A 15,520-nucleotide genomic window follows, 5' to 3' on the forward strand; every position below is an offset into this window, starting at 1 on the left:
CCAGGCCCCCGTCCCCATCCCTGCTCTGGGCCCCCATCCTTGGTCTGGTCCCCCATCCCTGCTCTGGACCCCCATCATGGTTCAGGATCCCCCTCCTCACTCCTGGCCCCCATCCTCACTCTGGACCCCCATCCTTGGTCTGGACCCCCCGTCCTTGGTCTGGACCCCCAATCCCCATCCTGGGCCCCCATCCCAATTCCAGGCCTCCATCCTTGGTCTGAACCCCCCATCCCCATTCCAGGCCCCCGTCCCGGCTCCAGCCCCGCTGCCCTCAGGGCTCCAGCTCTCGGGAGAGCCTCAGCAGCTCCTTCTGGCTGTCGATGGCCCTCAGGTGCTGCAGGTAGGCCCAGGTGGACACGGGGTTCCTCACGCTCAGGGACTGCTCCGAGCCTGTGGGGAAGGATGAGATCAAGGCTGGGGCACAGCCTGTGAGCCTGTCCAGGATCCCTGCAGGATCACCCCATGGACCCCCTGTGTCACCCCAAAACCTCCCCAAACCTCCCTGGACTGGCTCATGGATCCTGCCATGGATCTTTCCATGGATCCATCCATGAATCTCTGCATGGACCCCTCCATGGATCCTCCTTGGATTCCTCCATGGATCCATCCATGAATCTCTGCATGGACCCCTCCATGGATCCTTCTATGGATCCTCCTTGGATCCCTCCATGGATCCATCCATGAATCTCTGCATGGACCCCTCCATGGATCCTCCTTGGATCCCTCCATGGATCCATCCATGAATCTCTGCATGGACCCCTCCATGGATCCCTTCCTGGATCCATCCATGGATCTCTCCATAGATCCTCCCACAGATCTCTCCATAGATCCATCCATGGATCCTTGCATGGATCCCCCCATGGATCTCTCCATCAACCTCTCCATGGATCCTCCTTGGATCTCTCCATGGACCCTTCCATGGTTCTTTCCATCTCCATCCCCTCTCCCCCAGCTCAGGGACCCCCTCAGAGGGTTGGGGTCCCCTGGGGCTGGGTTAGGGGTCTGATTGAGAAGATCCAGACGTACACGTGGAGATCCTGACAGCCTTGGCGTCCTCGGGCCGGTGCGGGGAGCGGCTCCTCAGCGGGGACAGCGGCGCTGGGGGGCAGAGAGAGGGGTCTCAGCCCCATCCTCAGGGTCTCAGCCCCGTCCCCAAGGGGTCAACCCTGTCCCCAAGGGTTCAGCTCCATCCCCGGGGGCTCAGCCCCATCCTCAGTGTCTCAACCCCATCCTTAGGGTCTCAGCCCCATCCTCAGGGTCTCAGCCCCATCCTCAGGGCTCCAGCCCCATCCCCAGGGGTTCAGCCCCATCCCCAGGGTCTCAGCCCCATCCCCGGGGTCTCAGCCCCATCCTTAGGGTCTCAGCCCCATCTCCAGGGTCTCAGCCCCATCTCCAGGGCCCCAGCCCTGTTTAGGAGACCCTCCCAGCCCCCTCCCCAGCTCCCTGGGGCTCTCACCATGTGTGTGGCCCCGGCAGCGCTGCAGGACCCGCACAGTCTTGGCCATCATGTGCTGTGGGTGAGGCACAGAGGTCACCTGCTGCCACCTGGCCCCACCTGGCTCCCCAAAATCTCTGTCCCCACCATGGCAGTGCCAGAGCTCTGCCTGCAGGGCACAGCAGGGCCTTCGGAGGGGTCACCGCCCCGCTCTCACCATCTTCTCGAAGTTGATGAGGTTCTCGGCCAGGGTGCGATTGCCCTCGTGGATGAAGGTCATGTCTGGGGGGGTTTGGGGGTCAGAGCGGGGTCCTTGGGGAGCGCTGGGCGCACCCGGGGGGTCCCCAAAAGCAGAGACCCACCTTTGAGCAGCAGGGGCATGAAGGGGATGATGGGGGGGCTCAGCTTGGCCACGGCCAGGCGATAGACACGGTGGTTCCACGAGGGGTCCTGGGGACAGGCAGGGACACGGGGGTGGGGGGGACAGTGGGGGGACACGGGGGTGGGGAGGGACAGGGGGGACAGTGGGACCCCCTCCCCATTGCTCCAGGGGCAAATCCCGCTGGGAAGGGGGCATGGGGCAGGGAAGGGGACATGGGGAAGGAAGGGGGACACGGGGAAGGAAGGGGGACACGGGGAAGGAAGGGGGACACGGGGCAGGGAAGGGGACATGGGGAAGGAAGGGGGACATGGGGAAGGAAGGGGGACATGGGAAAGGAAGGGGGACACGGGGAAGGAAGGGGACATGGGGCAGGGAAGGGGGACATGGGGCAGGGAAGGGGACATGGGGTGGGAAAGGGGAAATAGGGAAGGAAGGAGGACATGGGGAAGGAAGGAGGACATGGGGCAGGAAGGGGGGACATGGGGCAGGAAGGGGGACAGGGGCAGGAAAGGGGGGCACAGGGCAGAGGGGCTGCACTCACCAACATCCTCTCCAGAGCCGAATGCAGCTTCTGGATCTTGTGGGGCAATCTCTTTGTAGGGATGGGATCAGGAGCTGGCACCCCCCTTTCCCACCCCAGAGACCCCCAGCTGCCCCTCCCAGAGACCCCTGATTGTCCCTTCCTAAATACCCCCACCTGTCCCACCCAGGGACCCCCCCGTTCCATGCAGAGACCCCCGGCTGTCCCATCCCCACTGTCTGTCCCACCCAGAGACCCCTGTCTGTCCCTCCCCAGGGGCTCTCCCACCCTCCAGACTCTCCCCTCGCTGTCCCCCCTCTGTCACCTCCCAGGTCTTGGCCAGGCGAGTCACGGCCGTGTTGCTCACACCGAACATCACCGCAAAGAAGGAATTCAGGTTCTTCTGCTCCTTGAGGCTGCAGGCGGGGACGGGACGGGTCAGCCGTGGGGACAGTGACAGTGACAGTGACAGGGACAGTGACAGGGACAGGGACAGTGACAGGGACTCACTGCGCCGCCAGCTTGATGAACTTGCGCAGGAGCTGCGCGCGCCGCCCCAGCTCGGGGCACAGGCACAGCTCGGTGGCCACCCAGAACTGCAGCTCGTTGAAGCGCCGCAGCACCCGCGCCAGGTTGGCCGTGGCCACCTCGCGGAACTTGTGCGGCCCCACGATGTAGTGAATCATCTCCACCTGAGAGAGAGGCGGGTCAGGGGTCTCCTGGAGCCCTCCTGGCAGGTCAGGGGTGTCCCAAAACCCTTCCAGCAGGTGAGGAGTGTCCCAAACCCCATCTCAGCAGATCAGAGGTGTCCTGAGCCCCTTTCCCATCAGGTGAGGGGTGTCCTGAACCCCTCCTGGCAGGTCAGGGGTGTCCCGAACCCCCTCTCAGCAGGTGAGGGGTGTCCCAAACCCCGTCCCAGCAGGTGAGAGGTGTCTCGATCCCCTCCTGGCAGACGAGGGGTGTCCCAAACCCCTTCCCAGCAGGTGAGGGCTGTCCTGACCCCCCTCCCAGCCGCTCCCACCACGGGCCACACCTGGTGGATGCTCTTGAAGAGGTTCCAGTCGTAGTCGGTGAGGTGGCTGGCCAGGTCCTTGGAGCTGATCAGGTCCAGGGCGTCCGAGGAGCCGGCGTGGGGGCCCAGCTGCTCAGGGTGTGGGGTCTGGGCGCAGGACAGGACCCCTGACCCTTTCTGCTCTCAGTAGGACCCCAAACCAAGGCATGGCAGCCCCCTACCCCTCTGGGGGCTTCACCCAGTGCTGCCCACCCCAGACCCCACCCCACACTCACCAGGCTGCCCAGCTCGTCCCTGCTGACCACAAAGAGCCTCTCGTTGAGGCCCAGGGCTGTGAACACCCCCACGGCGTCCTGCGGCAGCACTGCTCGCTCTGCGCGGAGGGAAGGGCAGGGTGACACAGAGGAGGGGACAGACACGGGGACAAGGCCACCCCGGGGTGTCCCCTCACCTCCGGCCGAGTTCACCCTGACCAGGACGTGCTCCCGGTCCCGGCGCAGCCGCGGCGCCAGCGCCTGCAGCACATCCCGCACGGCGGCGTTGACCGGCAGCACTGCCACCAGGCACGAGTGGTCGGCCCTGAAGATCTCGTAGGGCACTGGGGGGACAGAAGGGACCTCAAAGGGACAGAAGAGACCTCAGTGTCCCCGTGCTGTGGGGGACAGTCCCGCTGAGGGGGCAGTACCTTTGTCCTGCGCTCGCAGGGCACAGGTGCTGTCCAGGATTGGCTCCTCGGGGCTCCCGAGCCACATTCCCGAGCTCCGCGCCTGGGGAAGGAGGGACAGACAGGAGGACACGGCCACAGCCACCATCCCTGTTGTGGCGTGTCCTGTGTGACCCCAGCTCCAGGTCTGGGGAAGGTGGGACAGACAGAAGGACATGGGCACAGCCACCATCCCTGCTGTGGCATGTCCTGTGTGACCCAAGCTCCGTGCCTGGGGAAGGAGGGACAGACAGGAGGACACGGCCACAGCCACCACCCCTCCTGTGGCGTGTCCCCAAAGGGCAGAGGGGACCCAGATCCTGCCCTGTCACCCCTCAGAGGGGGTCCCTACCTTGGGCTGGGGGGACACGCTGCCGTCACCGTTCTCCAGCCTGCGGGAGGGGAAGGGAAGGGGGAGGATGGAGATGCCGTTCCTGGTGGGAACAGAACTGGGACCAGCCACCACCGGGACTGTGGCCACCCCTGGGACTGCAGCCACCTCCAGGACTGCAGCCACCCCAGGCCACCCCTCGGCCACCTCCAAGCCCCCCTGCCCTACCCAGCTGCATGTGCCACCCTCCCCATGTCTGGGAACCCTCACATTGGGGACAAGGTGGCACCAGAGCCACTCCAAAAGCTCCTCCCCAGGGCACCCATGGTGGCATTGGGGGACATCAGGGGACACTGGGGGGCATCGGGGGACACCGAGGGGACATTGGGGGACATCAGGGGTCATTGGGGGGACATTGAGGGACACCAGGAGGACTCACGCTCGGGGTCGCCGCCGCTCCTGGCCCTGCTCCTGGCACAGCCCGCCCAGCTGAGGGTCCCGGCTCGCCAGGTCCGCCAGGTTCTGCGGGGACAGGGGGCCTGGGGTGAGCACAGGTGGTCCCCACAGTGTCACCGTGTCACCCTGGCAGTGTCACCTTGGTCATACCTGCAGCAGGGCCGTGGTGCTGCGGTCGCCCTGCAGCAGCCGCCCGTAGAGCAGCACCCACTGGCTGACCAGCCGCAGGATCTTGCGCCGTTTGCGCAGGGCGTACGAGGCCTTGTCCTGCTCCGAGCCCTCCAGCGGCTCCGCGCGGAAACTGGCACCAGTCAAGGGCACCAGTGAAACGTGGAGAGGGGCAGGGACCCCCAGGATGGCACCCGGGAGATGGGGATGCACCCAAGGGTGCTGGAAGGGGATTTGGGGCCCAGTCCCACACAGAAGGATACTGGTGCAGCAGGGCCCGGCAGAGCTGCGAGGTCGGCATGAACACGGTGTAGGTGAGCAGGAAATCCCCTAGGAGTGTGTCTGTGAGGGACAGGGCATTGTCACTGCTGTCCCCAGCACTGTGGGGACACAGGGACCTGGCCAAGGATCCCCTGTGCCCTGCCTGGGGTGTCCCCACCAGGGACAGGGCACTGCCACTGCTGTCCCCAGCACTGTGGGGACACAGGGACCTGGACAAGGATCCCCTGTGCCCTGCCTGGGGTGTCCCCACCAGGGACAGGGCACTGCCACTGCTGTCTCCAGCACCATGGGGACATGGGGACCTGACCAAGGACCTCCATGCCCTGCTGGGCTGGCCTGGGGTGTCCCACCAGGGACAGGGCACTGTCACTGCTGTCCCCAGTGCTGTGGGGACATGGGAACCCGGCCAAGGATCCTCCATGTCCTGCCTGGGTTGTCCCCACCATGGGGACCTGGCCAAGGATCCCCTGTACCCTGCTGGGCTGGCCTGGGTGTCCCCACCAGGGACAGGGCACTGTCACTGCTGTCCCCAGTGCTGTGGGGGCATGGGGACCTGGCCAAGGATCCCCTGTGCCCTGCCTGGGGTGTCCTGGGATGTCCCCACCACGGGGACCCCGCTGGTGGCAGGGCAGATTTTCTTCCCAAACCCCACAGGAGGCGCTGGATCATTGGGGTGGGATCACAAATCCCCGGGATCCAGGATGGGTTGACAAATCCCAGGGATCTGCTCCAAGTCCCCGGCTGGGATTTGTGACCCTCTGGGGACACCTCCTGGGATTTGTGACCCGCTGGGGACACCTCCTGGGATTTGTGACCCGCTGGGGACACCTCCTGGCTCCCGGCTCTCCCGGTTTCTCCTCTCTGAAGGCAGAGGGAGACCGAGAGGCGCCGAGGAGCCGCTCCCGGCCCAGAGGAGCCGCTCGCTCCCCGCCCGGAGCCGCCGCCCTCTCCCGGCCTCGGCTTTTGGGGTTTTTAGCGGAATTTGGGGTTGGACACCGGGAATGAGGAACCCCCTTGGTGCCGCTCCCCCCGCCTGTCCCCAGCCCCGTGTCCGGGTGGCTTTGGGACAGTCCCCAGCACACGGGGACACCCCCACAGGGGGGACAGAGGGGGGACACCCCCACCTACCCACGGGGTCGTAGAGGGTGGCATCGAGCCGCATGAACTCCAGCAGGTGCTCCAGGATCTTCTCAGGTGTCCCGGCCATCACCAGGTACCTGCTGGGGACAGGAGGGGCGGAGTCACACCATGGCCATGGGCAGGGACACTACAGGCTGGTGACAGCGGTGCCACCATGGGCTGGTGCCACCATGGGCTGGTGACAGCACGGGCTGGTGTCCCTGCTCCTCGTCCCCTTGTTCCTCCCAAAAACTGCCCTGAGGGAGGCTGGAAAGGGCAGAGGGGTGGCTCAGGGGACAAAGGTGGCACCTGCCATGAGGAGGACAGGGACAGGTGTGCCACCTGCTGCTCAGGAGACAGGGACAGGGGATTCACCTGCCACAAGGGGGACGGGGACAGGGCTGTAACCTGCCAAAGGGGGACAGGGACATGGGTGTCACCCGCCACCAGGGGCACAGGAGTGTCACTCGCCACCAGGGGCACAGGAGCGTCATCTGCCACCAGGGGCACCGGAGCGTCATCTGCCACCAGGGGCACAGGAGTGTCACCTGCTGCTCCGCGCCGAGGCCGCCTGGCCGCTGCCCCCCTGCAGGTCCTTCTGCAGCACCAGCACCACCTTGCCGTGCTCCTTCAGCCGCACCGTGTTGGCCTCCACGTCCTGGGGGCGATCCCGTCATCAGCCCGGCCGGGATTCCCCAAAATCCCCCCCAGAATCCCCCCCGGGCCCACCTTGAGGATGCGGTTGAAGTCCTGCTTGTCCACGCGCAGGAAGTGACAATTGTCCTCGCGCAGGAGGATGGTGGCCGCCCGCGGGGCGTCGTTCACCAGCGCCAGCTGCCCGAAATCGTCCCCCTCGTGCAGGGTGGCCACCAAGCCCTGGGGACAGCACGGGGGGTGAGGGATGGTGACATCCAGGTGTCCCCAGAGTGTCCCCATAGTGCAGGGTGGCCACCAAGCCCTGGGGACATCGTAGAGGGGTGAGGGATGGTGACACTGGGGTGTCCCTGAGGTGTCCCCAGAGTGTCCCCCTCGTGCAGGGTGGCCACCAAGCCCTGGGGACAGCACACTGGGGTGTCCCCCTCATGCAGGGTGGCCACCAAGCCCTGGGTAGGTGAGGGATGGTGACATTGAGGTGTCCCCAAGGTGTCCCTCCAGCACAGGGACAAACCCACCTTGCCGTGGGTGACCACGTTGACCGAGCCCTTCCAGATGATGTACCAGGAGGTGCCTTTGTCACCTTGGCTGAACACTGTGCTCAGGAAAAGGGGGAAAATCCACAATTTTGGGAACAGCTCTGGTGTCCCCGCGCTGGGGACACCCCAGTGTGACCCACGGGGGGCTCAGGGTGACTCACGGACGGTGCCTGCACGCTGGTGCCCCTCGAACATCAGCACGGCCGCCAGCTCCCGCTTCACCTGCATGGGGAGAGCGCTGTCACCCCGGCTGGGCCAGCAGGGGACACGGGGATGGGGAATGGCAGGGAAGGGCCAAGGGAGGCATAGAAATTATCAGAGAGGATATTTAGATGGAAGGAAAGGGGTGCAGAAGGATTTGGGGAGCCAGGACAGGAGCTGATGGGGTTCAGGAGGATTTGGGGGTGAGGGGACACCCTCAGGTTCGGGGACACGGCCGCGCTCACCGAGTTGGAGAGATGAGCCACGGCTTTGATGTGGAGCAGCTCCTCAAAGATCAGCTCCAGCTCGTCCTGCGTGCGCTGGGCAGGCCTGGGGGGGGGGGGCTGGGGGGTCAGCGGCTCCCTGTGCCCCCCTCCCCAGCCCCTTCCCCTCTTTGGGTGACTCTGTTGGGTCCCCCCACCCTCAGCAGCCCCGTGGGCACTCCAGACCCCCCGAGCAGGGTCCAAAAGGTGCCAAGGAGCCCCTGGGGCACTCACGGCTTGCGCAGGGCCATGGAGAGCAGCGCGTCAGGGCCCAGCTGCGCCAGGAACCCCAAAGCCTCCAGCAGCTCCTCGGGGTCCCGCGGCCCCGCGCCGGGCTCGGGGCTCAGCTCCAGCTCGGCAAAGCGGTAAAACTGCGTCTCCTTGTCCTGGAAGTGCCACTCCTGCCTCACTGCGGGGTGACAGCGGCCCTCAGCTCGGTTCTGCACCCCCAGAGCCCCCCAGAGCCCCCCAAAACCCTCACCGTGTGTCAGCACCCCGCTGTCCACCAGCACCTGCCCGATGCCCACGGCCTGGCCGCGCGTCTGGACGGCCGCGCCGGCGCTCAGCAGCCAATCCACCAGCTCCTTCCCCGAGCAGCACTGCCTGGAGGGGGCACAGGGGGTGAGAACTGCCCGGGACAGCCCCCCCGGAGCCCCCCGGGTCCCCCCCAGCCCACCGGTGGTGCCGCAGGTGGTGCTTGTGGTCGCGGATGAGGCCGGGCCGGGAGGTGCTCAGGTGGGCGAAGAGGAGCTTGCCCGCCCTCCAGATCTTCTCCGAGGATGCCTGAGGGTGGCAGGGGGACAAGGGAGATCATGGTGGGGGGGGCTGGGCTGTCACCTGTCCCCTCAGTGCCCTGAGATTGCCATTGTCCACCCCAGGAATGGCTGAGCCTAAGGAGCAATCCAATGGCTCCAGGGTATGGGGGTGCTCCAGCCCTCAGCCCCCCAAATTCACCTCCCCAAATTCACCTCCCCGGGGGCTTCCCCGGCCCCCCCACCTGGGTGATGCTGTGGCCATAGTCCAGGCTGGATTCCGAGTCCAGGAGTGGGGTCTGGAAAACCAAAGGGGAGGGGTTGGGGGTTTGTGGGGGCTCTGCTGTGCCCCCATCACCCCACACACGTGGGAGGGGTCCTGGCACCCCCAGCTCTTCACCAGGTGAGGGGCAGCACCCAAATCCTGAATCCAGAACCCAGATCCTGACTCCAGAACCCAAATCCTGAATCCAGCACAGAAATCCTGAACCCAGCACCCAAATACTGAATGCAGCACCCAGATCCCAAATCCTGAATGCAGCACCCAAATCCTGAACCCAGCGCACAAATCCTGACCCCAGCACTCAGATCCTGACCTCAGCACCCATTTCCTGACCCCAGTCCCCCTCTCCAGCTCATTTTCCCCCAGCTCTCCCCCTCGGGGATGCTCCTGGTAAAACCAAACGCCCGGAGGGCCGAGCCCCTGTCCCGGGGCCCCGCCCGCACCGCCGGGCAGAGGTGCCCGAGCTCCGAGCTCCGAGCCCCGGCGGCGGCGCTGCCCGCGGGCCCCGCGGCTCCCGGGCCCCTCCTGGCCACGGCCCTGGATAAACAAGCCCGGCCCGCACCCGTCAGACCAGTTCAGCTCCCGGCACCGGGAGCGCTCACTCGGCACGGGGCACCCTCCGAGGGACGCCCACCCGCACGGGGGGCACCCCATGGGGGGTTTTGGGGTCCCTTTCCCCGCTGTGGGGGTCCCACAGAGCCCGGGAGGGCACCCAAAAATTGGCATCTGCAGAGATCCTCCTGGGGTGTGGGTGGGGAGATTGGGGCAATCCCGGATGGATTTCCAATTGAGGAGGGCAGGAGTTAATTAGTGCAGGAGTTAACTAGCGCATGATCCTCGAGGTGAACCTCCACCTGCTCCCAGCGCTTCTCAACGGCTCAGGAGGAATTGGAGGAGCCACGAGCAGCTCTGGGAACGCTGCAGGGACGTGTGTCACCTGGCCATGGTGTCATCCAGGCAGGGACACGGCTCCTGAGCTGGCCACGGTGTCCCCAAGACAGGGACACCGATCCTGAGCCAGCCACAGTGTCCCTAAGGAGGTGTGTCACCTGGCCATGGTGTCCCCAAGGCAGGGACACCGCTCCTGAGCTGGCCACAGTGTCCCTAAGGAGGTGTGTCACCTGGCCATGGTGTCACCAAGGCAGGGACACCGCTCCTGAGCCAGCCACAGTGTCCCCAAGGCTAGGACGCCGCTCCTGAGCTGGCCACAGTGTCCCCAAGGCAGGGACACGGTGACTCAGGCGCTCTGCAAACTCTGCCGAGCCCCGTGACGGCCGCAGCGAGCAGGAACCGCGCCGAGCAGAGCAAATGTTTGCAAACAGGAGCCGGGAGGAGCTGGGAACACGGGGCTGCTCTGGGGACATGGAGGTGCCACCTGTGGGAGCAGGAGCTCCCTGTCACCCATGGGAACAGGAGATCTGTGTCACCCGCGGGTGCAGGATGTCCCTGTCACCTCTGTGGGTGCAGGAGGTCCCTGTCACCCTTTGGGTGTAGGAGATTTGTGTCACCTCTGTGGGTGCAGGAGGTCCCTGTCACCTCCTGGTTCGTGTCACCAAATGGGTCCAGGTGTCACCCCGGTGTCCCTCTGCCCAGGTCCCCACATGGCCTCAGCTGTCCCCCAGCACAGAGCCCCCTCTGCTGTCCCCTCTGTCCTTGGGGCCCAGAGCCAGGCCGCGCTCCAAGGACACCGAAAGAGACACAAAACCCCGCTCAAGGATCCGATTCCTCCTTCCCGGGATTCCTCACTGCTCTGGAATCACCCAAACCCCCTCATTGTCCCCAAACCCCCTCCCTGGATCACCCACCCGGGGTCAGGACCCTCAGGACGCCCCCAGCCCCCTCCCCGTGACTCCGTGGCTCCAGCAGCTTCCTAAGGAGTTGCCTTTTCCATCTTCCTGCCCCCGGGATCCTGCCTTTCTCCGGGATTCCGGCAGCGCCGGGCGCCCGGCCAAGGCCGCCAGCGGCCGTTCCGCGCCCGCGGCCGCTTTTGTTTGGGATGCCGAGGAAAACAAGCGCGGCTATTTCGGGCCTCGGGGCTCCGGAGAAAGTCCTCGCCCATCCGCAGCCTCCGCAGCCTCCGCAGGCCGGGGCTCGGCACTGCATCCTCTGGGACGGGGCTGGGATCCCACGGGACGGGGATGGGCACCCCCGGGATGGGGCTTGGCATTCCCCAGGACAGGTTCGGCACCCCCTGGGATGGGCTCAGTGTCCCCCAGGGTGGGGCTTGGCATCCCCGCGATGGGCTTGGTACACCTGGGATGGGCTGGGCAACCCTGGGACAGAGCTGGGCATCCCCTGGAATAGGGTTGGGCACCTCCGGGATGGGCTCAGCAACCCTGGGATGGGGCTGGGCATCCCTGGGATGGGCTCAGCAATTCCGGGATGGGCTCAGCAACCCTCGGGACTGGGTTGGGCACCTCTGGGATGGGGCTTGGCATCCCCCAGGACAGGCTCGGCACCCCCTGGGATGGGCTTAATACACCCAGGATGGGGATGGACACCCCTGGGATGGGCTCAGCACCCCTGGGATGGGGCTGGGCATCCCTGAGATGGGCTCAGCACCCCTGGGATGGGGTTGGGCATCCACTGGATGGGCTGGGCACCCCCAGGACAGGGCTGGGCACCCCCTGAGACACAGCTTGGCACCCCCGGGATGAACTCAGCAACCCTGGGATGGGGCTGGGCATTCCCCAGGACGGGGTTGGGCACCCCCAGGATGGGGTTGGGCACCCCCTGGGATGGGCTCAGGGACCTGCTCTGGCTCCACTGTCCTCACGAGGGACATGGTGGGGGTTGGCACAGTGGCACTTGTCACTGGCACGGTGGCACTTGTCCCCTGGGAAAGACGGAGCCACCTGGGGACTCTGCTGTCCTTTGGAGCAGGGAGGGATTTGCTGGGATCAGATCCCCGAGAGGGATGAGATGGAGCCAGGAGAAATTTCCAGGAACTTCCAGTGATGGGAACAAGGGACCTGTGTGACTCCTGAGGAGCTTCCCTGCCCCTCACCTGCCCCAGGAATGCCTGTGCTGGGACAAAATCCCCCTTTCCCTGCTGGGATCAGCTCCAGTGCCCTCAATCCCCGGGTGTCCCCACAGAGGGGACACTCCTGCCGTGCCACAGGTGCCACTGCTGCCAGGGCTGGTGCGATTTATCCCAGTTCAGCCCAGGAATGCTCCAGGCCTGCTGCTCCCCCAGCCTTAGTGCCCCTCCAAAGCCCTCCCCAAAGTCTGCTCATAAAAGTTTTGTAGAGAAAAATAAATGGGGAAGAAAGGGAAAAAACAGGGAAAACTTATCTGGGAGGGAGCCCCTGTGCTGCATGGAAATGCCCAAAGTGGAGTTGTCCCCTAAAATAATTCCACATTTTTCTTGAAAAGAGTCTCAGGCCAAGCAGTGAGGGAAGGGGAAGGACGCAAAGCTCCGGAAGCTCTGCCGGGGCTCCAGGGTCACCTCCCCGCCTGGAGGGGACAAGGAGGGGCCGAGAGGGGACAAGGAGGGGCCGAGAGCAGGGCCGGGGACCCCCGGGACCCCCCCAGCTCCTGGGGCCAGCGAGGGGAGGTCGCGAAGCCAGGGGGACAAATCCGTGCTGTGGGAACGGGTGGGGAACGCTGCGTGTCCCCGGAATGTCCCCCCGCCCCTGGAATGTCCTTCCTGCTGGGATGCGCCGCCGGGCACCTGGCACCGGGCTCGCTTCACGCCTGGCCGCCCGTTCCGCTCCGCTCTGCCCGTCCCAGCCTGCGCAGCTCACCTGCAGCCTCACCTGGCCCTTGTGAGCTCACCTGGCTCCCTGTGCTCTCACCTGGCTCCCTGTGCCCTCACCTGGCTCCTCGTACCCTCACCTGGCTCCCTGTGCCCTCCCTGGCTCCTCGTACCCTCACCTGGCTCCCTGTGCTCTCATCTGGCTCCTCGTACCCTCACCTGGCTTCCTGTGCCCTCCCTGGCTCCCTGTGCCCTCCCTGGCTCCCTGTGCCCTCACCTGGCTCCTCGTACCCTCACCTGGCTTCCTGTGCCCTCCCTGGCTCCCTGTGCCCTCCCTGGCTCCCTGTGCTCTCACCTGGCTCCCTGTGCCCTCACCTGGCTCCCTATGCCCTCACCTGGCTCCCTGTGCCCTCACCTGGCTCCTCGTACCCTCACTTGGCTCCTTGCACGCCTGGATTCACTCCCCGCACGCCTGGCTTCACTCTCCGTGCTCTCACCTGGCTCCTTCCACCCTCACCTGGCTCCCTGCACTCCTGGGCTCTCTCCCCTCCTCTCATTCCCAAATTCCCGGGGCTGGGGAGATCTCGGCCCCACTGACCATGGGGATTTGGGGACACGCTCCCCCCGGCCCCACTCACCTAGCGGATTTGGGGACGCGCTCCCCGCCCTTACCCAGAGGAATTGGGCACACGCTCTCCCCCCTACCCAGCGGATTTGGGGACGCGCTCCCCTCACTCACTCAGCGGATTTGGGGGCGCGCTCCCCCCATTCCCCACTCACCCAGCGGATGCCCTGGATGCGGGGCAGGCTCCCCCCGGCCCCCTCCAGCCGCACGTCGTAGCTGGAGCTCCGGAACAAGTGCATCCTCCTGAGCAGCCCCGGGAGCCGCGCTCCGTCCGCTGAGGGACCCCCGGGGGGCTCCAGCCCCGCTCGCCGCGCCCCCCCGGCCGCCGCCCCCGGCCCGGCCCCGCGCACCTTCATGCGGCGGGGGGCGGCGAGGCCATGGCGGCCCCGGGGCTGCTCCGCGGCTCCTCGGGACGGGGCCGGGCTCGGGAGCGGCTCCTCCGCCGCCGCCGCCGCCGCGCCGGGCCCGCCCCGGGAACGGCGGCTCCGCCCGCGGCCCCTCCCCGGCTCCCACGGCCCCGCACCGGGACCTGCGGCGGGAGGGACCCCCGGGAGCCGCCCTCGGCCGTGGGGGAGGCACAGCTCCGACCCCCGGGACCCGCCCCTGGCTATGGGGAAAGCACAGCCCCGATCCCCGGGACCTTCTGGAACCCCCGGGAGCCGCCCTCGAACGTGGGGGAGGCACAACCGGGACCCCCGGGACCCCCGGGAGCCGCCCTCGGCCATGGGGGAGGCACAGCCGGGATCCCCAGGACCCCCGGGACCCCCGGGAACTCCGGGACTGGGTTTTGGGGGTCTCCAGGAGTCCCTGAGCACCTCAAGCCCGGGGGTTTGGGGGGTCACGGGGGGCTCCCCTGCACTGCCCTGACTGCTGGGGGGACCCAGAGAGGCTGGAAGAGGGAAGGGCTTTGTACTGGGAATGGTTCGTATTGGGAATGGATTATATTGGGAATGGTTCGTACTGGGAATGGTTCGTACTGGGAATGGATTGCACTGGGAATGGATTGCACTGGGAATGATTCATACTAGGAATGGTTCGTACTGGGAATGGTTCGTACTGAGAATGGTTTGTACGGGGAATGGTTTGTACTGGAAGTGGTTCATACTGGGGAGGTGGCCCCCAGCCCCCAGCTGGAGCAGCAAAGCTGGGGTGGGGCCCGGCAGTCCTGGGAGAGCTTTTACTGGGTTTTTTGGCCAAAAAGGAAAGGGGTTTCTGCCAAAAGGAGCCTTTACTTCTGAAATAAATCCCGATTTTTAAAATCCAAATCTGCCTTTAAACCGGCCCCCACCCCAGCTGGAGCAGGGATGGGAATCCTCAGCTGGACTCGAGGAATTTGGGGAAGAGCCTTGAGCCTCCCCTGCTGCCCCTCCTGCCCAGGCACCCCAGCGGCTCTGGGGGTCACACCGGGGTCCCCAAATCTGTCCCTCCAAGCTGGGGCCTCCCTTGGGCGCATCCTTGAGGACAGATCCTGGCCTTCCTCCTCCCAGTCCCTCTGCTGTTGCCTCTGGGATTTTTCCTGGGATTCCTGGGGGGCTCTGAGACCACCAGAACCTCCCCGGGCTCAGTCCCCCCTCCCCAGGAGCTGCTCTGGGGCTCTTCCAGCCGGGCTCCCCTCGGCCGGGCTCCCGGGATCCGTGCACAGACACGTCCCCCCATGCAAATCAGAGCTCATTAAGGGAAGGAGGAAGAGGCTGAGGAAGGCAGCAGAGCCCGGGCAGCCCCACCCCGGCAGCCCAAGGAGAGGAGAGGCACCTGCCCGGGCCCCGGGGGGGACTGCGGGCGGTTCCTGCTTGGGATGAGGCTCCACCACCCCATTCCAACCACACGCCTATTCCAATGTTCCCCATTGCAATCCCATTCCAAACCCCATTCCTATCCCAATCCCATCCCACCCCATTTCAACCCCATTCCTATCCCAATCCCATCCCATCACATTCCATTTTATCCCACCCTATCCAATCCCATTCCTATCCCAATCTCATCCTATCCCACCCTTTCCTATCCCACTACAATCCCATTCTATCCCACTCAAATCCAACCCAATCCCAGCACATTCTATCCCATTCCATTCCAATCCCATCCCAGCCCAATCCCATTT

The 15,520-nt window shown here is 65.6% G+C and overlaps 1 protein-coding gene across 4 annotated transcripts; it reads right to left on the reverse strand.

Moving 5' to 3' along the window:
- Positions 1–169: 169 nt before the first annotated feature.
- RAPGEF3 (Rap guanine nucleotide exchange factor 3) lies at positions 170–13,981 on the reverse strand. 4 transcript variants are annotated; one of them, XM_074530750.1, is made up of 27 exons: positions 13,578–13,981; positions 9,063–9,116; positions 8,742–8,848; positions 8,547–8,668; positions 8,300–8,474; positions 8,048–8,132; positions 7,763–7,823; positions 7,581–7,657; positions 7,138–7,284; positions 6,957–7,066; positions 6,418–6,506; positions 5,271–5,349; positions 4,990–5,140; positions 4,823–4,905; positions 4,405–4,444; positions 4,035–4,116; positions 3,801–3,947; positions 3,625–3,722; positions 3,371–3,496; positions 2,848–3,029; positions 2,663–2,753; positions 2,359–2,409; positions 1,798–1,885; positions 1,653–1,717; positions 1,457–1,511; positions 1,027–1,098; positions 171–390 (listed from the first exon to the last, which is right to left on the reverse strand). In XM_074530750.1, exons 1-27 carry the CDS (start codon positions 13,776–13,778, stop codon positions 272–274), a joined length of 2,757 nt encoding a protein of 918 aa, XP_074386851.1. In that variant the 5' UTR covers positions 13,779–13,981; the 3' UTR covers positions 171–271. The 4 variants fall into 4 exon arrangements, 3 of the variants coding, with proteins under 3 accessions (XP_074386852.1, XP_074386851.1, XP_074386850.1); XM_074530749.1 differs by having other exon boundaries at positions 6,418–6,509; XM_074530751.1 differs by lacking the exon at positions 2,359–2,409 and having other exon boundaries at positions 170–390; positions 6,418–6,509.
- Positions 13,982–15,520: the final 1,539 nt, after the last annotated feature.

This window comes from Zonotrichia albicollis, chromosome 33, assembly GCF_047830755.1.
Source record: "Zonotrichia albicollis isolate bZonAlb1 chromosome 33, bZonAlb1.hap1, whole genome shotgun sequence".
Taxonomy (NCBI): domain Eukaryota; kingdom Metazoa; phylum Chordata; class Aves; order Passeriformes; family Passerellidae; genus Zonotrichia; species Zonotrichia albicollis.